Genomic DNA, 27414 nt, shown 5'->3' on the forward strand with positions numbered 1-27414 from the left:
AGTGCCTGGATACTGTGAATTCTAACCAGAGTTTTAGTTGCCTGCTAAATTTCCTACTGACAAAAATTCAGCATGCAAATACCTAATCATCCCCACCAAGTGTATTTTTGCCTACCTTCTTGCTTAGTTGTTAGAAAGGGACCTTTATGAAAAGAAGTGTATAGAATTTTAGAGTCCTGACTTCTGGGTAATGTATTGCTGTTTGTATTAGCTGGAGGAATAATTATTTTTTTCCTGTAAGACACAGAGATGATTAGAAATTAATTGATGTGGGAGAGAATGGTCAGTGTTATGATTTCCAGTTGCCATTTTTCCAGTGCATATTGATTTCAGTTGAGGGCTAATGGGATAGGGGAGATTTTGTCCCAGTGCCCTTTGATTTAGGTACTGATGTAACTGTGAAATAAAATCTATACCTTGTGATACCATGGGATAGGTGCCTGAGGTATGTTTCTGAAGAAGGAAAAGACTCTACAGGGAGAATGGAAAAAAAGTGGAAAAAAAACCCAAGTATCAGGCTGTGATAGAGCTCAAAACTTAGACTTTGAAAATTCTTTGCATTATGTTATCATCTTGGTAGTAGATTTCTGTCATCAGTAATTTAACGTTTAACAAACGGCAAAATCAAGCAAACAGTAAAGATGACCAGTGTCTACAGTACACTTGAAGCAAGGAAATGTGAGAGGTTTGAAAGAGGCAGTGCAAAATCTTGGGAGAAAATAATTATTTGTAGGTTTCCAAGGGCCAGTGGAAAGTGCAATTATATAAATCAAGAGAAATTACTTAGAAAATTTCTTTTTCACTTTCAACAATTACTATGCCAGCCTGGCCTTTTCAGTTGAGCATTATAAGGGATCCAAAATGTTTCCAGTGCAAGTGCATTCAACTGCTAGTGTGCTAGAACATTTTTGTGATTCATGTTGTTATTCTAATATTTTTGCTAGTTTCTTGGGCGTTGGCCTCAGACTAATTTCATGGTACATTTGAGATCTAAACCACAGAGAGACAGACTGAAGGGAGTTATTCAGGGACTTGGCTTTCTACAGGTTTTTCTTTTTTTTTTTCTCCTAACATGATGGAACTGTTTCCAAAAGCCAACTTTATGATGCTTCTTGTTTGAGCACATACAGTGGATCAGAATTTATCAGTGAAAAGGAGCATTCCACATAGTCCAAATCCCAACATAGCAGTTTATACAGCTATGGCATTGTTTTCAGTATTCCAAATAATCTTGTAGAAGATTATGTCTTTTCCCTGGAGTCTCAGTTTTAAATAAAAAATGTTAAAGGCTAGTTTTTTTACTGATATGTTGGGAATAGTATTACTTAAGCAGCAGAATTCTGGGAGTTGGACATTTGCCCCAACCTCTATTTCCTCTACGTGCTCTAGATCCTAGTTAAAACTTTCCTCTTTGTCACTGATTATTTTTTAATAAGAAAACATGATCTGCCATGATGCAGAAGTACCACTATGTGACACCTGGGCCCTTAAGCTTTGACTCTGCTCCCCTGCAAACTAATGGCAGAGCTCCTAATGACTTGCTTAGCATTAGCTGGGACCTCTACAGAGCAGTTTCAGTTTAAGGAGTGAATGGGAAAATCCTGAAATCCCTTCCACACTGAGGCTATGTGCTTACTTTGCAGTAAGTGTTCCTCAAGCTTATCTAAGTCCCCTGCAATTGTCTGGGGTAACTTAAAGTTCCTAATTGTCTGTGTTCAATTTCCAGAGAGAGCATGTGGGGCTGTGCCAGGTCAGCTGTTAACCCTTTTCGTTTTTTCAACTCCAGGTATGAAGCATTTTCTTGTGTATTATACAATGTTCTGTTTTTATTGACAAAGTCTAGTAGTAGTGCTTTTCAGCTTTCTTTCCCTCTTTATGTTGTGGCTGGGGGATATGTGGGGCTGGGCAATATCCAAAATTTATTTTTGCTATTGCGTTTTTATATTTTGGGGCTGAGAGGGTGGTGGTGTGCTACATGGGAAAGCTGCAAATCTTTTTTTCCAAATCCCAGTGACTAAAATACAAGAATACAATAATATATCCTGTCTGATATTTGATAATGCAGTTTAAAATGTTCAAAAGTCTACTGAAATTGAGTAACAAAGTTAATGTGAATTAACATAGCTCATGTTATAATGAGTCGTTGCCAGTTACCATGAAACAGTTGACAAGCAAAGCTGTAAAGTGTAGGAAGAGGTCTTTGCAAATGTCTCCTTGCTTTTTTCTTCAAGGAGGCCAAAATTTTAAAACCTTACTATGTAATGCGCCTAGTAGTTGCCTTGCTTTAGAGTGCGGAGTTTATATAGAAATCCAGTGTGACGATAACTGGGAGGTTTCAGCAAGCGTTGTGATGCCATAAGGTGCCTTGGGTTCACCTCACTTGCCCAAGTAGAAATGATGTCATATGACAGAAGGAATGTACCACTGCTGATAGGGTTCCTGGTTTTGTTGGATTAGTTGCCGTTGTTTTATTGGGTTATAAAATAGCGTGCAATGCAGTGTCTACTCTCAGTGTGCTTGCTTGCTTGTTTGTCTTCCTCCTTTCTTATGTTTGTTTTGTGGGCCCCTAAGAAGATTCCTTTGGAGTTGTGTTCATCGTGTGACAAGTGTAAACCCATCAGCTCACTGCTTTATCTACTGTTGGTAATCCGTGGGCCCTCTATCTGTGAAGTACAGAAAGAAAAACAACTTCACACCTTCAGTATAAGCAAATTAAGTGGCAGAATAAGTCTAATTCTTCACATTTGTAAGTAGAGCTAAGCTTCGTAATAAAATTAAGAAGACGGCATGTTTAAGAGCAATTACACTTTCAAATTGCTAATGAGTAGTCAAATAGAGAAATCATTCCTCAAATCTACTGCTGTCTCCAATTTGCAGTTAATTGCACTACAACTGGTGTATTTATATTAAAAATTTGCAGGGTCTTATTACGCAAACATTTTCAAAGTAGCAGCAGCAGCAACTTCTTTGTTAAAGCCAATACAAAGCTTTTCAGGTTTCCTTGGCTATGAAATCGGGATGATAGATTTCGTTTTTAAAAATCCTTAGCATTTTCTTTGATCTGATCAGTGCAACTTCAGAAATTATTCTGAAGAGCCTACTAGTCTCCCAAAATGTTGTGTTTCTAAAATAAATTTGTATTTCAGATACAATTTTGTATGTCGGCTCGATTAGCTGAAATTAAAGATAATATTCTACATAATCACCAATTTTATTAGCTTCTGTTCTACAGGAAGCATTTTCAAGAAGGAGGCTTCTGTTGTCAATTTTTTGCTCTTTTTTAATATTATCAGTATTTTGCTCAAAAAAAGGCTCATGAATTTACATGTAGGTTATACAAATACCGTAACAATGAATATGAGATCCTACTAATGAGGCCCCCTGAACAACATGCATGGTTAGATGTAGATGGCCTAAGTCTTGTCATGTACCAGTTTTAAACCACTGAAAGTTTGTTGGCTCTGACTGGAGAGAGATGAGACTGAAATGTAATATTTTGGTGAGGCAAACAGCTGCTAATAAAAACAGAAATTTGGAAGAGACATATAGGGTCTTCTATGTCTTTTTAAAGTAAAGGACCAAATTGTTCAAGAAAGTCACATCTGTCAAACCTCATTTAGGCCACGTAAACCTGTCTGAAGAGTGAAAGGTGGAAATGAGGCCAATGAGATGAATATTTAAGTCAGTGTATCGTTTGAAAGTATGAATTCTTATGGTGGACTTAAAACTCCCACGTTGCTGGTAGTATTCCTCACAGCTGGTCTTGCTTCTTGGAGTATGGCACTCATGCAGTTTGGGAACAGTAACTGCTTCACACAGAAGTGAACTCCGCTACAATTAAATACAGCCATGTGAGTGTATATATTTCATTTGAATGAAATTTCATGCACACCTAGTTTTGGGTTTTTTTTTAAATCTTGTATTACTGAAGTTATCTTTTCCCACTACATTTCAAGAAAGTTATTCTTCCATAAAATTACACTCAAAATTATGGTATTTTAGTTATGAAAGCACAGCAGCATTCTCCGATATTTGATTTTCTTTATGGTGGCGAGGGAACAGAATGGATCACGAAGTCTTGAAGAAACTTTTTTTGTTTTGTTTGCCCTTTTCTCCTTTTTTTAATTGAGCTCATGAAGTCTACTAAAAGTTGTAAGTTTTACTCAAAACCACACAAATGTTCTGCATCTGCTGACCTCTGTGGATGGCAGTTCTGTTGCTCTATTTCTCCAGTTCATGTGTCTAACTGTTCTTTTCCTGTAAAATGCTGAGTATTTTGTCCATACTGCCTCCCCTGATCCAGAAGTACCCTGATCCACCATTTCACTGGTGACAAAGTGATATTATGTGTGAATTACAGATGTTGGCAGGCACAATGTGCCACTTCATCCTAGGTGTCTCACAAACAGTACTGCTTTTGCTCTTGTATAATTTACCCCTGTTCTTCTTTTTAACACCTCATTCCACAGGCTTGGCCAGATGGGAGATGTTTGGCAGCTGGAGGACCCAGATGCCAAATTCTGGAATTTAGCTTTCCTGCATTGGCGTGTGGGTTCATGGCTAGCTTCTTGGCTTGCACCTCTGCTGGCTTCTTGGCTAGCTGTCTAGCTGGCAGCTGTAGCACTGCCTCTGGGGCTGTGTTAGGGTCAAGCTGCTATGGAGTTGGATGACTTTCCTGATCTGAATTACTCTGCCGGACACCATTTTCACCTTAGTTTGCTTTGACTCTCCACTGTTCGAAGACTAATGTTTGCACTGTCCTGTTTTATTCCTGCCATTTGTAAGACTAACTCGAAGCAGTGGTTCTCATTTGTCACCAGTTCAAAAAGAAAATAAGCATTGCAGGGTGCACTGTTCCATTTGTTGGGATTCCCATTCAGTCAGTAGGAATGTAAGGCCCAAGTCTGTACTTGCAATTCATCTCTGGAACCAAATTGTAACTACAGAGCACAGGCTTTAAAAAAAAATTTATTTCTCTTGTCTAAACTTTGGTTGCTTTCAACCGTGAGTGACTCTAGTCTCTGCTGAATAGAAAAAAAAAAAATACACTTTTGGGAAGACTGTCTGGATCATTTTTAAAGAAGAAGGATAAAGAATAATGGGGATGATAATAAATAGGACATTATTGGTAATAATTAAGAGCTCTGCCAGAAGAAAACACCTGATCTTCTCTTTGCCTGATTTGGAATGTCCTCATTACATATTTTAATTTTACCTCAGGTTTTTGGTTGTTTTTTTCTTTTTCTCCATGAGTGAGGTAATGAAAAATTAATGCATCTAGGGTAGCCAAGGCATTTGAAGTTATTCCCTGATCTACGCCTTTTCCTCCATGCAGCTCAGTGCATAAACATTACTTTCAGTGGGAAAAACTGCAGAATCAGGAGGTCACTAAGACTCTGGATATTTACAGTAAAGTACAGATTAGTCATACCTGCTATGAAATTTTCATTCCCTCGCTCAGCTGTAGTGAGAGTATGTTGTGCTACACTGCAGGCAGTGATATCTCTATTAGACAGTCAAAAAACTTTTTTAACACTTGAGCAAATAGCACTTATGCCTCACTTGAACACTAACTTCCACCTGTATGTTAAAGTTAAGCTTTGCAGGGTGATCTGACCTCTGAGGAAAAGTACCTGAATTCCCCATTATAATCACTAGCTGGAGTTGGATGTCTTAGGAGCACGCAAAAAGGAGACCCTACCCATTTTGTTTAGTTGCATGCTCCTCTTCCCTGACTGCCTAGGGAACTTAAGTGCTTCCGTAGGAATACAACCCAGTTACATTAGGTAAGTTGTTAAGGACTGCATAGAGAACCAGTAGGAACTGAAAGCATCTGTTCCACTCTGATGTAGCCCACGTAGCCCTTTATGGATGATAACAGAGCAGGGATGATTCTTTTGAAAAACAAGCTGGCAACAGCAACGGCAATATTCCCACCTTTTGCAGGACAGCTTGTTAACTAGCTTGTCAACGAAGTAGGAGACCTGAGTTTTAGGTTCTCAGCACAAGCATCGTAGAAGTGCTTTAGTCATTGGGATCCTTGGCACAGGACAAATCACATGAGATACTTGGGGAGCAATGGAGTCTCTCGTCGTCCTTCTCACTGAATAAGGGCCATTGTGTAGACAGGAGCACAGAAGTCACAGGATGGGAAGTAGAGTGGGTAAGAAGACCCTGAATCCTACCTGAGCGTGGACAGGACTGGGACTGTAGGCTCCATTCCCTGGAGCAACATTAGGCAAGAAACATCTATGGATACTGAAATAGAGCTTTCACTGTTCTCCTCTTGGAGCCGAGTGTCCAGACTTCTAGTATGGAGCCAGGATCCCCTTTTCTACCCAGGCTTTCAGCCTCATGGTTCTTGCATTCCTGATGTCAGAGTAGCCTTGCTTCCATGGATGCTTGTGCAGGAGACCCCAAGTCCTTATAGCTGGGTTATTCCTGGAAAGGAGGAGTTGCTGAATCAACCCTTCTGTCTTAGAAGGACATACAACCAAAGTGCCTCCTTCCCTGGGCAAATTACTCGACCATAAAGCTGCAGTACAACAAGTTGCTAGTGCCACTGCCATCAAAACTCTGCCTGCCTTTTGTGGGCTTCCTCACAAGACATAGTCAAAGTTCAGGACGTTGCCTTGCCTGTAGGTGGAAAATGGGCACCTGCAAGAAAGAGCATGTGTAAGTGTATGCCTTGTGGTAGCTGCCCAAACAAGCTCCAGCTTAACAGTGAAGGGCCTCATGAGTTTAGGGACATAATAGGTAGGACTGTTGATGGGACAGTGGGTGGGAATGCAGTCATGGACCTGGGAAGGCTTTTGGGTGCCTGCCTCCCAAATTAGGGTTTCAGCGTGCCAGTTTCCACAGTTCTCCACAACTTTGCTTTCCAAACTGTATTTTCTCCTTCCAAATGAGCAAGCTTTCAGGGGTTTTTGATGTAGTAGAATTAAAGGTGTTATTCCATTAACTAGAATTTTCCTTTTTCCCTGGTTACTTGTTTCTGCCCTTTTGCCTATCAAAGAATGGATCTGGCCGTCCTTGTTTTTTACATCTCAGATACAATTTCTTCTGCCCCGTTAAAGAGATTCTTGTCACTTTCTGTATCCCAGTGGCTTTGGAAATCATATACAAGGTGGAGGAAATTAGCTTCTTTTTTTCTTAAAAAAGCAATTGTGATTGTTGTCCCTTATGCATTCTTTTCAAGCACAGAAACAATGTGTGCTAACTGTTAAAAAAAGAAAATAAACAACTGCAAAGATGTTTTTCCTTCCCTTGCACCTCCAGTACATTCTGTATACCCAGTTACTGTAATTGTTTTTAAACTTTTTTAAACATCCATACTGTCAAGAGGTTGCAGTAAAACAAGTGTAAGTGTTTCTCATAAGGCAAATGTGACGACAAAGGATGAAAAAAGATGACAGAGCAAACGGAAAATCCCATGTTTTGTTTATCAACGTCTTTTTTTGCCTAATGGCAGATACTTGGAGGGAGAATTTGTTTACTTTAATGAAAGACTAGCTTAGGGTTTGCTGATTCCCATGGCGAAAAGAAGACATAGTTTCCAAATGCAAGCTACTCAGTGTGTGTGATGAACTGAAGTCATTTGTGGATTTGTATGTTGCATTTTGGCGTGATTAAATGTTTTAAGTCTATTGATTTCGTGCTGGGGATTAATGATGCTGAATGAAAGAGCATCAAAAAATAAAATGTGTTTACAAGCCCGATTAAAGTACCTTAAAAAAGAGCCAGAGTACCTATTATTGGATAGGAATGAGATAAGAGCAGCATAGGACCAATCATGCATTCTGCATCAAAAGGAAAATGAATTAACTTCCTAGGCATAGAAAGAAGAAGAGCGAAGATTTGATAAGGACTGACTGTACCTTTCTGAATGCTTAAGACTTGTGTTTGACTCATTATTTTGGAACAGGGGATTAAAGAGGTTTCATTATCAGTTGCCACAGATCTGTTTTGCTGAATCAATCAAAGCATGATGCTGAGCTGCTTGGGATTAATGAGACGATCTTTTAACTGGAGAACTTGTTGGTAACGGCATGTTAATAAAGGACGAGACCCAGAGATATTCAGTACAACTGTGGACATGAGATACATTAAAGAGGGTGTTTGAATTTGCATAATACTTTTAGATCTGTTTGCCTTACGATATTAACTCAAAAATATATATAATTATCTTAAAATACTTGTAGTGCTAATTGGTTTGTATCTGCTCTCTACAAATGTTGCTAATGGCCGTCTAGATTCATGGGTCATATCTGGATTTGCAGTTAGGTGTCACGTTCTGTTTACCAAGATAATAGTAGATCAGGATGGAAAAGGCCTCTTTGCTCATTAAATCCATCTTGTTGAAAGCAGGATATAGGCTCTTCCAATAATATTAAACTGTTAGTACCCCGATGTTAGCCAGAATGCCAGAGAGAGAATTTATTGGTGCTGTGTCTGTGGAGAAGGATGCCTTAATGATCAAGTTAGCATGTGAAATATTTGATGCACATGAAATGCTCCCTGCTGAGCTAGGGAGAAGTTTAAACGTGCAGTCTAATACAGCTGAGTAAATATCTGACGCGATCACCTCGTGCACACATTTGTATTTTCTCTGCTGATGCTCTGATCCGGATTAGCATATGTAAGATGAATTCAGCAGTCTGATACAAACTACACTTCGTTTGTCTCAGAAGGGGTTGAATGATTATCCTGGGTTTGGGACAGCAGCGGGAGGATGCTGACAATGTGAGGTTTGGTTTTGTTTTTTTTTTTATCCCCCACTTCCACTGCTTAATACAAGACCTGAAGCTCTTAGTTACAGATCAAAGTGTCTGAGCAGTAACCGACCCTGCGCAAACCCAAGAGAAGAGCGATGACTGTTCCTCACAAGCTTCCTGCCTCCATGCAGGTGCAGGAATCGGGAGGGCCTGAATAATTCATAAGGTGCAAATTAGCCCCAGCTTGCTCCCACTGCTCGAATTTTGCTTCTGCTTACCTACCTAGTTGCTAGAAAGAACAGAAATAAAGGAGGCTTGGGAAACTAGGGAGGGCAAGGCAAAAAGTGTTACAGTTTAAAGGCCAAAGTCACAGAGACTGCTGAATACTGGATGTGTTTGAGGGCTCGGCGCTTATTGAGGAATTGGACTGTGCATTGATTATTCATGAAATGTTTTCTTAGGAAGAACTAAGCTCTGGGGACTCATTCCATTGCTCACAGAGAGGGAAAAACTTCCTTTTAAGAATTAGGTTTTTCCCACTTTTATTGTTATTGTTTCTAAAAATTATTGGCTAAAAAAAAAACCCTCTTAAAAGCTCATTTAAAGCCTATTAAGCTATTTGAGAGAGCATGCATTTATGGTGTCGCTGAACTGAAGGGTCCAGAGAAATTTTGGATGCTAGGATGGTTATTGCTTTAAGCAGACATGGATTCCAAGAGCTTGTATGAAACTAGTTATATCTGGAAATGCAGTGTGTAATTAGCTTGTATTTTTATTGTTTAAAAGGCAGCATTCATGTTTTAAATACTGTTAGCGATGGTTTCCTTCTCTGTTGGGTTACTTAGCTGCTTTTCTGCCCAGAAGAACGAAATGAGAGGTGAGTGGTGCTTGATCCTTCTGCTGCACAATGTTTCAGCTCACCCAAATACCACGTAAAAGGTTTGGCTGGGCGCTGTTGTTCTGGGAGAAGGGAATTCCCGACACAGATCTTTGAACGGTTCATGTGTCGCCACGCAGTACAGAGAGGAGCCGGTCTGAAAAAGGCAAATTGTTTCTGCCGCGTACCTGAATATCCCTTTGACATCTCTCACGTGGGAGATGGAAACATCCGACATCCCCAGCAGGAGCAGGAACAAGGTAGTTAGTTCTCCCTGTTGGCAGGTGTTTGTATGGAAAAAAGCTCTGCTGATGTTTTTGCTGTGCTGAATATGAAAAGAGAAGAACAGAAGAATAAAAGCTTTTTTTTTTTAGTGGTTTTTTTTTTGTTGGTTTTTTCCAGGTTTTTTTTTCTACGTATACCCGTTCTTTCTCCATTCCCTTCTACCCCACCCCCTCTTGGCTCCCGCCTGCAGCAGCGAGGTCACGTTGCCATCATCTGTTTTTGCATTTCCCTCATTTGGGGGTGGCTGGAATAGGAGCTGGCTCTCATTTCTAGCGGATTCTGTCATTTCCGCTAGGCCCCAGCTTGGGCGAGCGCCAAGACCAACAGGTGATCCCTTGTAGCTGCAGAACAGCAGGAAGGAGGCTGCGCATGTAGGAGACGGTGCACCAGAGGGGCTGCCTGGCCCCGCTCCATCCTTCTGTATAATTAACACCCCCACCCCAACCCCCCATACTGAGCAGAAAATCTGTGCAGAACAGCTCAGCTGCGGCAGCCGTCGTAGGGGAAAATGTGAATAAAGAGTTCTGGAAGAATACCGGCTGTGAGAGCACAGAGGTGTGCTCTTTCTTAGAGAGAAACCGTGGTTGGGCCTTTAGAGGAACAGGAGCAAAATTGTATTGGCTACTGAAAAATAATACGAGCTCTCTCAACTGTTGCAGGAAAATAAGCATTTCCATAAATTTTGGTGCTATGCTCACAGGCTTTCTTATTTGTATAGGAACTAGTTTGGAATGAAGTGATAATTCAGCTAAGCTTTTCTCTACAAGAAGTAGCTTGCGAAGTCACGTGGAAATTATTTGGACAGAGTTAGCTCTGGTCAGGAAGGGCCATCTCGAGCTGGGGGCAGCCGGTGCAGGAGCCGTGCAGGCTCTGCACTCTCCGGGCGTCTCCGCCACAGAGGAATGACTGTGTGAGGCTTCGCAGGGGTAATTTTTAGAACACATTATAAACTTCCAGGAATCTTCAAGACCGCCTCAAAGAATTATTTTTTTTTCAGAGGAAACTCCTGAAGGATTTTTTTTTTTTTTAAATGAAAACAAAGTTATATTTAGGAGATGACAGTGGCTTAACAAAACCAGTTTCAAAACCTGTCTCCAAGGCTTAGATTAGCCCCTTGGCATGTACCATATGTGTCTCTAGAAACCCTAACTGCATGTTTGTATGTGTGAGGCAGGCTGGTGTTTTAAGATAGACACTTGGTAGCCTTAATCCTCTGCAAAATAGATGATATCTCAGATTCTTTCTGCTCAGTACACATGGAAGCCAAATTGCTTCTCCTACCTGTGGAGTCAGTGCTAGTGGTTTGAAGGCTGAAGGCTGTATGTAGACAAGGTACACATTTTCTGTATGCACTTCTGTAGGGTGCTGGGTTCTCTGTCGATGCACCACAGCACATCTCTGCAGCAAGGCTAGGCTGCTGGGAGAAATGAACTGGGAAGCCTGGATCAGCTCCGCCGGTGAAAATGAGGTATTGCAGCAAATCTGCACAGCAGCAAGCATTTGCCCTGCCTGACAGTTCATGCTGTACGCAAACCAGAAACACAAACAGTAATGAGAGTAAACGTGGTTATGAAACATCAACATATTTAGTAATGCTTCTAGCAGCTAGCCGTCTGCAATCCTTTTAAATAAGCCAGCACTCTAGGATTTCGTTTCTCTGTGCATTGTTCTGCAGTTTGTCAGCCATCCGAAGGGGGAGGAAGCGCCCTAACAAGGACACATTGCATCTCAGGAGTACGTCGTGTGTGTGGAAACCTAAAGGTGATCCAAGATGTGAACTGCAGCAGATTGCTGTGGATACACACTTTACTTCCCTCAGACTTGTCACCCCATGCTAAATGGTGCACCGATGGACACTAGCATCTCAATTTTGTTTTTTTTCCCTTGTGCCTCTTCTTTTCTAAGTGCTGGTTTACTGTGTTTATCCCCTTCCAAAACCTTTGGTATATGAGGCCGTTGGCAGGGACTGAGGTGTTTCCACCTGTTCTGAATTTTTCTCTTCTCCCCTCTGTATCTTGTGAGAACGTCCTAGTCCCTACATTTGCAGTGGATCCTGGACAAACTTGAATAGTCCCTCTGGTAGGCTCTGCTGTCCCTCTTGTTTCCTCGTGGGTTAAGGGGCTAGTGGGAATGATTTCTTCCTCACATGCTCACCACTGGCTCCAGTGACCTCTATAAATCCCCCCCACCAGGCATGGCAGGATGAAGCAGAAGCTTTTGTCTGTAGGGTGGTCAGGATGAGCCAGTGACTCCATTTCATCAGAAGGCAGCAGTAACGGTTGGGGAGGCTGGAGAGCAAGCAGGAATACTTGCCACCTGCATTAGCTCAGTGTAGCCCAGCCCGGACAAAAACCCTCTGAAGAGTACTGCAGGCAGGAGAAAAGCATCCTTTGGCAGCCCCCGGAAAGTCAAGTTTTCCAGTGCATTTGGCAGGCAGCCTGGAGCAGATCCTTTCCTTATGCCAGCCCTGTGGAGCACCACCCCTCGCGGTTCTCCCTCCTGCTGCAGCACATACCTTACTATTATTAATAGTCCGGAGGCGCCAACAGCATGCTTTGTTCTGGACGGTATGCGGTTGCCCAAAGAGCAGGGAACTGTGTGGCAATTGTTTTTGTACTGGTAGATGGATTGGGTAGCTTTTTCCTGGTCTTTTTTTTAATGCACCTTTCTCTCTTCTGCCTCCCCCCTGGGCTGTCATCAGTGCACTCAGCGGGTGAAGGATGCTGTAATCCCTCCGGGAGAGGAGATGGAAGTGTTGTCGGGACACGAAGGTGCGTGGGAGCGGCAGGCTCATGCGACGTCATAGCACTTCAGTGGGAGTAGATCAGCTGCACCAAGCGGGCTGCACAGTTCCCTGAACATGGAGCCCTAAAAATCAGGTGAAGAGCGAGCAAGAGAAAGGCAGTCACAAGTTCTTCTAACTTAGGCTGTGAGTGTGCCGGAGTTCCACGGTGTGGTTTGTTGGTGCATTATGTAGTCCGTAGGGAAGCGAGCTGCTCCTCTGTGTTTGGCCTGATGCATCTTGGCCCAAAGTCACGGACTTTGTCATGTCGTCACTGTGAAATCAGTGAAAGCTTCCGAATCCGTGGCTGCTGTTTGTTAAACCATAAATCCTTAATAGACATACTTACTTTGGAACTGACAAGTCTTTCAAATATATCTGCTTTCAGACCACAAAACGTAAGCGAAAAAAAGATATGGATTAGCCTGTGAGCAAATGGCAGTTTTGGAAAGCGTGCTAACAAAATGTCCAGTCACGGGGATTCCTCTGAACTCAGTGTGGAATAAGAAGAATAGGCAGCATGCACCGAACCTCATGTCCCCCAGATTAGTAACTGTTTAATGTTATTCCTGTAACCCGTATACGTCCTCTTATTACACCACCTCCTCCTGTTTTTCCACCCCGTGTAGTTCTACTGTTTCACCGAGTGTTAGCTCACTGTGGCATAGTTTGTCTTTTTAACTACTTTGTGAAGTATCTAGTGGTCTTTTGGGTGCCATAGGAGTAATAATAATAATAATAATAATAATTTCCCAGGTGTACTGTGTGAGGTTTTTCTTGTATTGTTTGTTGCAGGGAAACAAGGTAAGGGTGACTGCTGAATGCCAATAGCTCAGCTGTAAGTTAAACCTCTAACGCAGGAAGGGAAGTGGTCTGGTTTATTTATGAATACACTCTGAAACCATGTCTGCCTTTTAGTATACCCACGCTTTTTTAGGGTAGCACGTTTTACTTGTAACCAGCATCGCCAAAGGTCAATAATAATCAGGGCTAAATTGCTTACAACGCAAAGGTAATGAAACGCTCTCATTACACCAGTCATCATTTTCATTGTTAATTCAATGTTTAACTTTTCACCGGTTTCTCCGTTACAAATGTGGCAGTGAGGCAGCCAGGCTGAGCCATCTGCTGCTGGTGTTTGAAAGGTACAAAAAGGCACTGCGAAGAAAATTGATTGACTGCAGTTGACCGTGTTAGGGAGAGACCTTACTTGAACCAGCAGTAACTGGGGGGAAGTGTAAACTGGCTTTAATTCTCTAGCAGACCTCTGAATATTCAGGATGTACACAGCAATTGGGAGGACGCATTCAGAGTCCAGTCATGTTCGGGATCACATCCCCTCGGCTTTCTCATTGTCGCTGTGGTTTTTTGCAGCTGAGGGGAATTCTCTAGCTTTTGGACTTAATGTTAGATATGTAATTGGGTGGAGAATTAATGTAAACTTAAAATAATTCAGTTTCACAGTCATTATATTCCTTAGCTTTAAATTATTTAGTTTTGTGTCTCCGGTATCTCCCAAAAGCCCTGCCATTACTGATCGTCTGGCTCTCTTTATTAGCTTATATTTTTTCCCTAAAAGCAAGGCTTCATGTACAGTGTAATTATCCAGCAGCGCCGATTAACTGCATAATTCTCTTTTCTGTAAAACTGCTGTGGAAATTACTTTTCGTTTCACAAAAATGACTTGTCAGGCAATTTTGTGGAGGGTTTTTGGTGGGTTGTTGGTTTTATATTTTTTTATGTTCCCCTTTCCCAGCCACCCTCTCCGTTAGTGTGTCATGGTTGTATCATTAAATACTGTTGTGTATGATCTTGGTGCCAGCACTAAGCCCTACAATAATTTCAACAGAGAAAATTAAAGTGGTTTCCATGGTATTGTTACTTCTACCACCAGACCTGACGAGCACAAGTTGCTAAGACATCCTGCTCTTAGAGGAGGGATGTTTTTAGAAAAAATTGTCTTAATGACATCGAGAAGACTTGTTCAGTTGAGATAGCTGTTGAAATCCCCACCGCTTCTCAACCTTTCAGACTGCCTGTTACTGCTTCAAGTATGCTTCAGTCACCTTTGCAGCCTACACGTCCTGTTCTTTTTTGCTGTTGTCTCTTCCCTGCTTTCCTTTGCAATGGCCCCTCACCCTTCCTCCAGCCTCTGGCACCGAGACCAAGAAGGCCACTCACTACCTTCCCATGCTCTTTGATATTTCTTCACGCTCCCTACACCTGCTTCTTGGGCTAGATGATACTGAGAACATGGCATGACCTTTTGGAACTATAAAATACTCTTGAATAGGAAGCAGTACTGTGCTCATTAGCTTATCTGAATTCAGCCTGAACAAAACAATGGACAATGTACAGCGAAGAGCCCTGCCTTGTTGGACTGAAGGATGGCCTGGATGTTGCAAATTGAACTTTTTCCTTCCTGATGAGTGTGATTCCTTGGGTCAGCCATTTTTAAAGCTGTCATTTGTTGCACGTGCCGTGTATTTGTAAACACCTCAAGCAACATGGAGTTTGGAGGTCATCCTAGTGCTGCTGGCATAAGAACCAGTCTACCTACTGCTCTGATATGGAAGTCCTTCACTAAAGCTGGCGTTTGGTTTCAAAAGGGCATGTTTCACTAGTGTGTGTGTAGAAATAACTGACCAAAGTCTAAAATCCTTCCTACAGAGTCAGTCCAAGCGGGCACAGTAACCTGGCTAGTGTTTACCGAAGGAGCAGAAAAACGAGGTTGGTATAGAGTGATGCTTCCCCTGGGATATCTGCGTCGCCTCCTTCTACCCGTTCTCTACTTTATAGCTTTAAAAAAAATCAGTAGTTATGGACCTTCAGCCTCTGAGGCTGTTTCTTGACCTTAATGTTTAATATCCATATAAGGTCCTGCCCTTTGTGAACTTGCCTAATCCTTCTTTGAGCTCATTTATTCTTTTGGCCTCTGCAGTATGCAGTGGCAATGAGTTCCAAGTATGTGTTACATGAAGAAAAAAAAAAAAAAAGGTTCTTCTCTCTGTTAAGTTTAAGCCTCTAGTTCTTAGAAAAAATAGTGGATAATCACTTCCTATGGTTCCATTCTTGGCTGTACAGAGCTCTGCTATCTCCCCTCAGTTATCTCACAGATTTGGCATTCCCAGGGTAACGCAGTTGTGGGCCAGCTGTCAAAGATGTGACTGAAATAGTTTTCACAGGGAGAGTTTTCACTCTGCACTCTTTTATTGAGACCAAATTAATCCTAGATCTACCATCACTTGAATCTGTTACTAAGAATAGGATAAATTAAAGAAGCATACTTCCCATGAACTGTTCTATCACCCTTTACATTCACAACATCGCTACAAATCATTTCTCATGGCACAAAGAGCTGCAAAGCAGAAACCTGCTGAAATGCCAGTCATTTAGCTGCTCTCACCATTTGATTCTAATGAGTTGGTAGCTTGTTCAGCCCTCTGTTTTTTTGAGTATGACAACATGATGCTTGTTGTTGTTCTGCTACTTGAGCTATTGACATATCCCTGTAGAGCTCCTCATTTCTGCAGTGCCAGGAAAAACTAGAATTACTGTACCAATTGTTCTAATTATTTCCAAATTTCTCTCTCTAACTTGTATTTCTGGAGCTAATTTTGTTGTCTTTTTATATTGTTTTATGTCTTTGTTTAATCCCATTCACCTGCGCTTTTAGACATGTCCTTCCGCTGATGTTCTGTGCGCTGCTGTGAGTTACAGCAATGAGCAGATGGAGCCAGATGAATAAGTATCTCTTACGATTAAAAAAAAAATGATTTAATATGTCCAAAAATGCAAATGTATATTTTGCATTACATATTTTCCTGAGTTTTAGACTTTAACCACTGGTGTTAAAAATGAACCTGACACAGTTATTTCCCTGGTTCCTCTAGTCTCAGTGACCTTAACAACTGCTATTTTTTTGTTGACACACGGCTTGGCAAATAAAGGCTGAAATAGTAAATGGACTATCTTCTTTGATGTGTTTCGTAACTGTTTTCCATCAGGCATTTGCAATACTGTTTTTAAATGTTTAATTATACTCAAAGTCATTAGAAATGTTTTACATATGTCTGACTTTGAAGGGAGAGAAGTAACCACTTCAATATACTCCTCCCCCCGCCCCCAGTTCCACTGCAACATTGTGACTGATAATATTTTCTCCTGTTAATTAGTTCCAGTATCACAGCGTAGAGATCACTGCCTTCAGATCTCCATAGGCGTGGCTTTTGGTACTGAGGACAGGTTTTTGCGAGGCGTTAGGGGACATTATTATTCAGAGCACCACAAACCCTGTGTTATCCCCTACTGTGTTTCAGTGCACCTCCGTACTGCAGCAGGGATGTGCATCGGTATGTGTACTGAAGAGTTGCTGTACGTTAGCAGTTCGTTCCTTATAATTGGGCGAAAAAGACACAAACGTGTTGCTTTGCAACACGGATCTACTTAATTGTAGCAGAGGTAGAGCTGTAAACCATGCTAAGTCATAAAGGTCACAGCTTCTGTGAAAAGTTTCGCTATTAATAGTCTGTAAGTATTTTGTTTCTGCCAAGCTACTGCTTAGAACCAAATTAGTCCCTCATTACAAGTCTGATACACGAAAGTCAAGGGTGTATCAGCGTGCCCTGTGTTGCCTCCAGACACCCTTCATGGACCCTTGCTCAGACTACATTTTCATAAATGTACGCGTATGGCAAATATGAGTACACAAATGACTAAGCAATTTGTTGGACAATCAAACAACTTGTAAAACAAATGAGTCTTTTTTTTTTCTCTTTTTCCTCTGCTCTTAAATACATTTCACCAACCACCACCTTTTTTATCAGCTCTGTGGAAAGTTGCCTTGATTTTTCAGTGTCACCTGTTGCCTTCAGTGTAACAGCTAAAGATATTGCCATGAAAAAATAAATATTAAGTGTTTCTCTTGATATGACTACTTTCACCAGTAAAGTAGATAGATAGAGTTCATTTTGCATTTAATGGAGAGAGGTGGACATCTCCATCCCATTTTAAAACATATATGTCTAAGATACCTGAAGTGAATTATCCCAAGAATTGCCAGGTTCTCTCTACATCTCTCTTTCCTTTGGCCATCAAAGGAGTCAAAGCAAACCACTTAACTAAGCTACAACAGAGAAAGAGAAGGAGTTTTGAAGAGGGCATAACTAATGTAGAGGAGATGTAAGGTAAAAATACCATCCTGGAGAAAAAAAAAATCCTTCTTTGAAAATTAGTATGTGAGTTCTAATCCTAAATGCCGTAAAAGCACCCAGTGAAAGCCAAGAAAGTAGAGTTTGAAGGATGAGTTGTCTGGAATCCTATACACCTTTGCCTTCAGTAGATGTATGGGATCATGACTCAGGATTTCTTGTCTGCCATATGCCACCCCTGTTATCTTAGATTCCTTATGGTCTGACTTTTAAGGATACCCCAACCACTCTTATCTTCTATTCCAGATCATACCTATTGTAAAGAAAAAAAAAGAAAAAAAAAATTGGGCTGTTAATTACTCTGTGTGTCATTCCTTTGTCTGAAAAATGGTAATAACATTGTCCATCAGCCTCACTTGGATATTGAGAGAATAAATTCATAAATCTGAACTCTGTTCAGATTTTATGCTGATTCTCATAGTAAAACCTATGAATTGTAGCTAAACCTAATAATAATTGAGAGGAAAGAGAAGGGGAAGGTTTACTGCTTTGTTTGCTCTTTTTTTGCTCCCTCTAGTAGCATGAAAATCATAGAATGGTTAGGGTTGGAAGGGACCTTCAAAGGTCATCTAGTCCATCTATGAACAATGAATTGTTCATTACTGTATTCCTACGGGTGAGACCAGTGGTGACTTCTGATGCTCTCATAAATCGTGTTGGGCCCTCAAGATACAGTTTTCTAAGTGGCTGTGGTTAACATGTCATTTCTGAATCGTAGTTACGTTAGCCCCAAAAGTAAAGATTTTGATCCCAGTGGCGCAAGTGTCCTCATGCAAGCAACCTTTTGCACCTTCAGGGAATGTCTTTAACTTCCATGGGGTCCCACGTGGACATAGGTTCAGTGATCTGGATCCAATTGTGGGATTTAACATTTAGATCCACCAATTCCAGGTTTTTTACCCTAGAGCACACAACAAAATACAGAACCACGAATGTCAGTGTTGAGTAGTCAGGGCTTTCTCCTTAAAAAGCATTAGGATAGTGTTAGTGTGGTCTTCTAGAAGGCACTTTATGTCTGGGATACTTAAGTTGTGATGTGACAGGGAAGTTAAGGTTCAGAGTGTATGTGGGTGGAAATCTTCATTTGTTGACTTAGTGTTCGAGTCCTTTAGCAATGATGTGACTTTGTGATATTAGCTGCTTTTCCAAAAGTAGCAGGGATAAATTGATTGCATAGATGAATGGGCGAATGTAATGGGCGGAGTCCAGTCCCCCCTATGGGTTTTGGCCATTTCTCTTGTGTGATTACTGAAGTTCAGTCGAGTGCCGATGAATCACTCTGGGGAGAGCAGCGGCACACATTAGCTCCCTAACTTGCTTCTCCATAGGGTTAGAGGCACCTATGGCTTTGGATGGAGGGGGAGGAAAGCAAAACCACTGCCTTTATTAGACACCTGTGGTTACCTCATTTCAGGTGTATGGTAAAACCACACTGTGAGAAGTGTCATGCAATGATCATGTAATTAGTTATGGTGGACAAGCAGAGTCTAGTAACAGGCTTGCTCTATTCAGTCTTAACATTGTTTGATCTTGCAGTAGGATGAGTCAGAGATGAATTCATAAGTTAAACTTGGTATTTTTTGTTTCTTAGGTGTTTATGTGTTTCCTACAGTACTTTATGTCGGTCTGCTAGTCTTAAATCGTTGTTTCTCAGAATCCTTATTTCTGTGCTTCTCATAGAAAATTCATGACTGCAACTGGAGGAAGGTGAGGATGAAGGTATCTATTGGAGTTTTCTGTATTTTTGTAGCCTTTATCATGTCACAAGACCATTCATATGCCTCACAGCAAGGCAACTAGGTCCATGCTTCTTAACTTCAGCTTCATCAGCCTTAGGATATTTGTAGCCTCAAAATGGAGGGGACTGAAAAGGAATACAGAAAAAAAATAAGTCCATTGGTTGTGAAGATAGCACAAATGTAACCCTAGATACAACACTAACATGTTGATGTGCTAGATGCGCTGTATTAAGTACCCTCAGCAGTAACTATTCCAAAAGGCAGTTTCCTGAGTGAGGTCTCCAATGTCCTTACCAGTAGAAATAAGGCCATGACAACATGTGTATGTGGGAATCCTCAAAATGCTGACAGTAAATGTGAACTTAAAGTCTAACATTTATGGGAAACTGTACATCGGGGACTGATCTAGCTGAACTGGAATTGTTTGCTTAAGTAAAATTGCTTGTGTGCTTGAGGGCTCTAATTGTGACAGCTTATGGATGTTAAGGAATTATGCATGTGTGGACTTGTAGAAGTCTCTGTTTAAGGTATTTCTATGTTTCCATTTGATTCATGTGAATGTCAGATATGCAATCACATCAATGACTGTGTGCGAATCACTGGAGTTGGAGGAGGTACGGTACCCTACCTAATACCCATTACAAGGGAGCACACTAGCAGCAGGGTGGGGGAAGGACATACGTAGAAAAATAGAGACTTGCCAAGACTGGTGGCTGAGTGGCAAAGCTGAATGCAATTATTAGGGGAAGGGAGAAAGGAAAGGAGTTCAGACAAGGTGTTTTAGCTTGAGCAATAGCTTTCCTTACATGGTAAGTTTTATGACACATAAAGTAGCCTCCTCTCATCTAATAAACTCCACCAGTATAGTGTCAGTATACTGTGCCCAAAGAGAGAGATTTCTAAAATTGTTCAGTGCTTTAAAGCGGTGTTCTTTAGGCAGACTTTTTTTCCAGTTCAAAATCATTACGAAATGGCACCTTTTTGTTCCGTTTCTTGTGTGTCTCTTTCTTTTCTCTGTCCTTTGCCCCCTCCCTTTCTGTCTGAGGGGCTGTCGTTAGACGAAAAGAAGCACTATTTTTCTAACATTTCTCCAGGTGACTAATAGGGGGAGGGGGAGGGGGAAAATGCTCCTTTCTTTTTTTCCCCACTTCAGGCTTCAATTATTCTGTACGCTTTGAAGAACTGTGTAGCTTAACTGCAGGAATGGCCTGATTTCTTCCAGTGGAAATGCCTTCCAGTCATCTTCCCCAAACTGTGCAGCTTGGAGCACTGAAGTCTTTATTTTGGGGGAAGAGAAGGAAGTATAGAATTATTTGGAGGTTAAGGAACAAAGACTGGGGAACTAAGGAAGGAGGAAACTAAAAACTAAAGGAAGCTGCTGCCATCTAGAGTCGAGACTTAATCTTGATTGCGTTTTGAAGAGCGTTATTGTATCTATTCTATTTTATCCATTACATCAATTAATGTATACATGAAAACAATAGTAGAGGAAAACGTCTCAGAGCAATAGAATTGCTTTCTTTGCTTTTCATTTCGGTGGGAATAATGGGAACTTCTAAAGTATTGGGGATTTTTAGTTAGTGCTTTTTTGTGTACAGGTAATCTGGGTATATTAATTCTGATTCAAATTTTCTAATCACATATAAAAATTGAGAAATAACATAGAGAGTGCTAAAAAGAGGACAAGAATTTACAAGTAAGTACATATTTAAGAGGAGGCAACAAAAAGTTGCAACCAAGCTGGATACGGATAACTGAGACTGAAGACATTCCCTACAATGTTATACTCAATACGATGCAATTTTCATTCATATCTATGATATTGCTTAGTTATGCTCTAGTATTAAGCAGCAAGACATCAGTTTTACTTTTTTCATCTTTCAATCATTTAAAATTTTGTAATATAATGTTGTTAAATCCCAAACTTCACCTGATGGTCAAGTTTTAGAGGGGTTTTGAGCTTTCTTTAAAATATTAATTTGGAGCCTAAACTGTGTAACGTGAAGATAAACCTGAAAAAGTGTGTGTGTAAAAGCTAATCAAGCTGGTTAGAAGCTAAGCTTTCTCTCCAGAGAGAAAAAGAGAAAACAGATTACTTGGTTGTCATGAGTTCAAACCCTGGTGAGATTTAGAAGGACAACAAACTACTAATTGAATAACAATATGTTTCGTTTTTTAAATTCTTCGTTTTTATAGCATAAGCAGGTACTTTTTAAAGATAGCTTCCAAACATGAACAAGACACTTTGGCACCCAGCTTTGGTTTTAGTCTTTAAAAATTAATTACATTTTTGGAGTAACATAGCCTCTCCTTATCTTTCTGACCAACTTAAAATTTGACCTGAATTTTAAACCCTTCTACCCCGTTTCCTGGCTGCATTCCTACAAGTAGTTGCATTGAAAGCAAATTGGATTTAGAAGAGTGCATGTGAAGATGCTATCAGAATTGTGATTTGTATTAGGACTTGTTAACTGACAAGCATATTTTTGTTTGGTTTTGTTTGATTTAAAAAGTCTGCCAAGTATTTTACAAGTTGATTGCATTCTTCTTTGCAAGGGCTTGCAGAATGTCCTGGGAGTACAAATAGAAGAGCAATCTGTGTGTAGAAGGACATATAGAGAGGGGCTGTTACCACTACGGTGTCGTAGGGCTTGTGTCATCTCCCTTGTCTCCTTTCCCTCAGATGATTCTCCAGTTCCAGCCTCTCAGTGCATTGTGTAACACCGTACTGGGAAGTTAGCACTCAGACCAGCTGGTCGCATATGGGGAGGACCGGGAGCAGGGCAGGCAGGTGAAGAAGATCCAGTGCAGAGTTGATTTGAGTAAGGTTGTGGCTTTTGACTTACAAATCACAAATAAGAACTGCTTGCTTGCTTGTTTATTTGTTTTACAGGGTTTTTTTTTTCCCCTTGTAATTAGAATTAGAAATCTGAATTAGTGACTTTAGTCTGGATGACTGAAGCTTGTAGTACCTTGGACTGGGACTGTGGTAGGCACTTTTTTGTCCTGTATCACATTTGGTGCCCTCACTTTTCTGGTCCTCCTCTGCTGCTCCCTCTGCCCCTTGTTTTCCAGTTTCGCAGTCCCAAGGGAAGACCCGTCAATGGGTCCTTCTGGGAGGAGAACCTCTCTTGCGCAAGGCCAGTCTCCTCTCTCCCAGCAAGGCAGCACCCCACCAAAGACTGAGTTCGCAGGAACAAGCAAACACTATTGGTAAGACCAGGTACTTCTGATCTTCTGCTCTGATGCAAGCAGAAGCTCCTGCTCTCATGTTCTTTTAGGACTGCGAAGCAGGCTGCCTCACAGCACAGCCTCTGCGTAGAGCAGCACATCCCATCCAGTTCCTGAAGGCGTTAGAAGTCCCATTGCATGCTTGAAGGAGTAGACCTTGATGCAGAAAGGGTAATAGACTGTCCCGACTTGGATCTATGTGAATCCCTAATGTATGGCTGGTGGTAGAACGTGGTAGAACGGCCCAATTCGCCTCGGTGGGTTGCAGATGGGGGCAGGGGAAGGAGGACAACCATCAAGTGGAGCAGAGCTGGGCTGGGCTCAGCATGGCATGCACAATCTTAAAATATTGTGCCCTTATATTTGGTGCTGGGTGTGCTTTCAGAATAGATGATGTTGCCATTGCATTATCCTTAATGTCTTTTCATCACTAGTGCATCCTACTTCCAGAGCCCTGATATAACTGTTAATCAGCAAAAACATTTTGAGAAGGTTTACGTATTTCCATTCTCTGTATAAAAGACTATGTTTCAATTAGCCTTTTCACTTGAAAGTATTTTAATTTTCGGCTATTCAGATTTTGATCTCTTGGTTTTAGTCAATTAAATATGTAAACACACCTTGTGTTTAGGAGCTGCCTTTTGGCTATGTATATAGAGACATTTGTGTCTATACATGCAGCAAACTAATTTAAAATTGGAAAATGCTCTTTGTCCTTTTCTTGGGCTCTGGCAGCGTTTCTCTGACCTCCGAACAGAAAGGAATATGATTCTGTTTTCATGGAAGTTCAACTTAGGATCAGATATTTCACAGACTTTGATAAATCTGCTCAGCCACTTTTTAAAAAGCAGGCTGTGAAAAAGCTCTTTATGGTTTTACTTTTCCTTTTTGTTCTCAGTTCTTTGAATTATCCTATTCCAAGTCTTGAAAATAACTTCATGTTCTTCAGTAGTTTTGTCTTTTTCCATTTTCCCCCAGTATTCTCTTGTCTTGTTATTGCAGCCTAGATGCAACTATTAAGAAGTTAAATTCATAAAGTACATTGAACTTTTTTTTCCCTTCATCTCCTTTGAACTACCTGATCTCTGTATTTAATTCTGAGGTCTAAAATGAAATGCTGGCGCTGTATCTTTCTCTCTTTCTACCTTGCTCAATTCTCCACAGTTCTGAAAGGAGAATGAGACTTATGACAGATTACTCATGCTATTTTTCTTTGTAGTTGCTGCAATTAAGATGTGCCAAAAACTTTTTGAGGGTTTTCTAGGGGGATTAAAATTCTCTGCTTGCTGGTGTAACATGATTACCTCCTCCAATCTCTTTTTTCTCTCTTCTCGTTTAATAGAGTTTTAACCAACACAGTATTTCTGTTTACTTTCTTCTTTGGGCATAAGCATCTCAGAATTTATGAGCAGGATCTGGGTTTTCTAAAAAAAGGTAGATTAGTTTGCTTCTGTTTGCTGACAGACTGGACATTTAGTCCTTAACAAATTCATTGCATTCTTCAAAATAGAGTTTTACATGGAAGAAATTTGAGGGGAAGAATATTTTGCACAGGAGGTACTTACCTGTTTTTTAGATTTCTGTGTGCTTACTTCATTCTCTGTACTGGCAGATCCACCCACCCTCCTTTGCAATGGTTTTTGCTATAACATAATGCGTAACATCATGAGATTACACATAGAGCATATGGGTCTCATCCTGCGAATGTTGTCGTCATGCTTCTTCGCTGAGAACGTAGCATTATTTCGGGGAACTGTGCTGCATTCAGTACATTTACAAATCTGAACAAGACCTGAGAGGAGCAGCAAACTGCCTAGATTGCTGGAGGAGATAGCTAAGAGGGCAGAGTAAAAGAGTTGGATACGTATGGCTTGGCTAAACAGCAGTTCAGGGGAGTGGAGCATCGTGTCTTGAAAATGTAAAGGAGAGAAGATGGCACGAGAAGGAATCAATTAAGACTGTATATAAAACTATTAGGTAAAAGCAGCGGCAGCAGATTAATTTAATCTATTTAACCCTCAGTTTAAAAACTTTTTTGCCAGCACCATTCCTTTGCATCGCAACATAATGATGGAAAAAAAAACCCTTTAGAATGTTCAAATGAAGAACAAAAGCTCAAGGATCCTTTATAAGTAGGAACCAGAAAAAAGTATGACAGTGGGCTCTCAATTTGTTGGGTGTTAGATTTGAGGGAATCTCCCAGTCCTACTGTAAGGAGTAGTTTGCCTGGCTGCTGCTTCTTTGGATGGTTTATACTACCTCCTGCTTTCTCTTGTCAACACGTCCTGTAGGACCTTTGTTATTACCGGTGCTGTCCCCGTGCAGTTGCCTCCAGGAGAGAAGATGAGGTGTCAGGTGAAGCGTATGTAATTCAAAATTCTGCTGCATTGCGATTTATCTTGTCTGTGCAGGGGAAAAGAGCGTGACCCGTGCTGTGTGCGTGCCTCCCCAAACTCCCATCCTGTTAATCCGTATTTCTGCATCAGTTGTTGTGCTGATAGTCTGGGCAGTGTTAGTTGTAGTCCTAAACCCAGGCAGAGCTGCAAAGGGAATAGGGGGAGATGGGTGAAATTATGGCTCCATGGAAATCAGTAGGAGGTTGCTAGCCAGTGAGACCAGAATATTCCTCCTGAGATAATGGCACGTTAGTAGAGCAGTCTTCTTGTAAGCAGGCTCTTCCGCATTTCATAATTTGAGCCATTAAGAGATTTTACTCTTTTACAAGATTTTTTTTTTTTGCCCCCAGATGTTTACTGAACAGCTCTTCACCAAGATGCCCTGTTAGATTTTGGTTAGCTCAAGTAAAAAAATACTTACATTACCATGTCTCCATTTAAATAGACACTACTGTCCTTGAAATGTCAAATATAATATGACATGTCGATTATTGTATGTCAAGCACATGATGTATTTTCAGCCTCTCTTGATTTAGATGGGTTTTGACATGTGCTTGACGTATTCTAATGGTGCTTCTTCAGTTCAATGGATGTCTTGGAAACAACATGGAATGGCACATAAATCACAGCACCACCTTTTGCAGGGACGTTTGCCAGAACATGAAGTAGTGGCTTCGCGTTCCTGCGAGTGCGTGGCCAATAGTGGCTGTCTTGTCCCAGAGCTGGAGGGCTGCAGTTCCTGGCAGGTTTGCCAGCAGGGCAGAAGCAGTCTGATCACAAACTTGAAGCTATGCGTTTAGTTTAGGTATACTTTCAAATGGTATCGTTAAGTAAGATGGGCTCTAAAATAATGTGACACTTTGTAATACTGTTGTACTTCAAAATTACTTTTAAATCCAGTGCTTTCAGGTGGATAGAGTTAGGCTTCAGCCGTTCAGGAAAAAAAGCTCACCCTTGGCACATTTATGTAAACCAAATCTCTGCTCTTTGAACTCCAGAGGCTGAAGTGAAAGCAGCCTGTCCCAAAAACAGATTAATACTGGGCCATTTTTTGTTGCCACTCAATTTTTTGTCACAGAAATGAGTTAGTAGGATTTACCATCCTGGTAAAGTGAAGTATGCGCTACCAGTTTGACTGATACTCTGTAATACCGTCTCTCTCCCTGCCTTGCCTTTTCCAGACGAAGTTTGTCAGATTTTTCGTATGAAAAGACACAAGAGGTCTACCTGCCAGGCCACCAGCCACTGAAAAGGTTAAAGATGTTTAGAAAACGACTATAATTTACTGAACACAAAACACATTGAAATTCCAACATCTCATTTTTGTAGGAAAGACTGTAACAAGAGCGAGAAATAACTGGCTAGCTAACAGAGCCTTTTAGTGCTACCTCAGCCAAATACGTTAACAGAAGAGCTATAGCTTTATTCTGTGCCTGCTGCAGGGCAAGTGGTGGGGTGGGTATCCCTGTCCGCATCCTCCACCTACCTCCTGTATGGCAGGAGAGGGACTTTGTCATGCCACAGGATGCTTCTACATCACATTTAATTAACATTTTTACTGTAAAAAAATCCATTATATCAGTAGTCAAGACTTCTTCACCTCCGTTTGTGACAAGCTAAGTTGCATTTGTGTGGCCAAATGTGAGACTTAAATGGATTTTGTGGCTGCTGTTACAGCTAATATGAAACTCAGAATGGACTTCCAGTTATCCAGGCAGAAGGGAAAGAGTTGGACTGGGAAATGGGAGTTTCCAAAGAGGATTCAGAGGTGTAATTGAAGTAAATTGCTTCCCTACAGCAATATTTCTGAAAAAAAGAAAAAAAAAATGGATACAGGCACATCAAGTTGGGTTTTGTGTGTCCAACTTGTGATCTTGTGTCAAACTCAATTTCAGTCTGCGATGACAATCTTCCTCCCTCTATCCCTCCCATAGAGGATAGTGGAATATAAGAGGGGCAAAGAAATGAGAACTGTGGTGAGAGGGAAGAGCCGTGCTCTCTCTTCCCCCACAAAATGTGCTTCCTCACCTCTGGGTGGATGTCATGAGGTGCCTTGAGCAACCTCCCGCGTCTCCCAGGCAGTGTTGGCAGGGACACCTGCCTAAAGCGGTGGGCAACTCCATAGTGTGCGTGGGGCACGGGACCTCATTTCCTGGGTGAGATGTCTAGTTTGTCTTATT

At 41.1% G+C, this 27414-nt stretch overlaps 1 protein-coding gene across 4 annotated transcripts in view; it reads left to right on the forward strand.

Moving 5' to 3' along the window:
- KLF12 (KLF transcription factor 12) overlaps window positions 1-27414 on the forward strand; it is a 251675-nt gene that overhangs the window by 187358 nt on the left and 36903 nt on the right. For 3 of the 4 annotated variants that reach the window (XM_086771780.1, XM_086771778.1, XM_086771781.1), the window contains one exon: window positions 1727-1786. The exons of the other annotated variant lie outside the window; for it this stretch is intronic. In XM_086771780.1, coding sequence (XP_086627906.1) covers window positions 1727-1786 — 60 coding nt within the window. The remainder of the gene's footprint in view (window positions 1-1726; window positions 1787-27414) is intronic. 4 annotated transcript variants of the gene reach the window in all.

Source organism: Chlamydotis macqueenii, chromosome 1, assembly GCF_036417535.1.
Source record: "Chlamydotis macqueenii isolate bChlMac1 chromosome 1, bChlMac1.mat, whole genome shotgun sequence".
NCBI classification, from domain to species: domain Eukaryota; kingdom Metazoa; phylum Chordata; class Aves; order Otidiformes; family Otididae; genus Chlamydotis; species Chlamydotis macqueenii.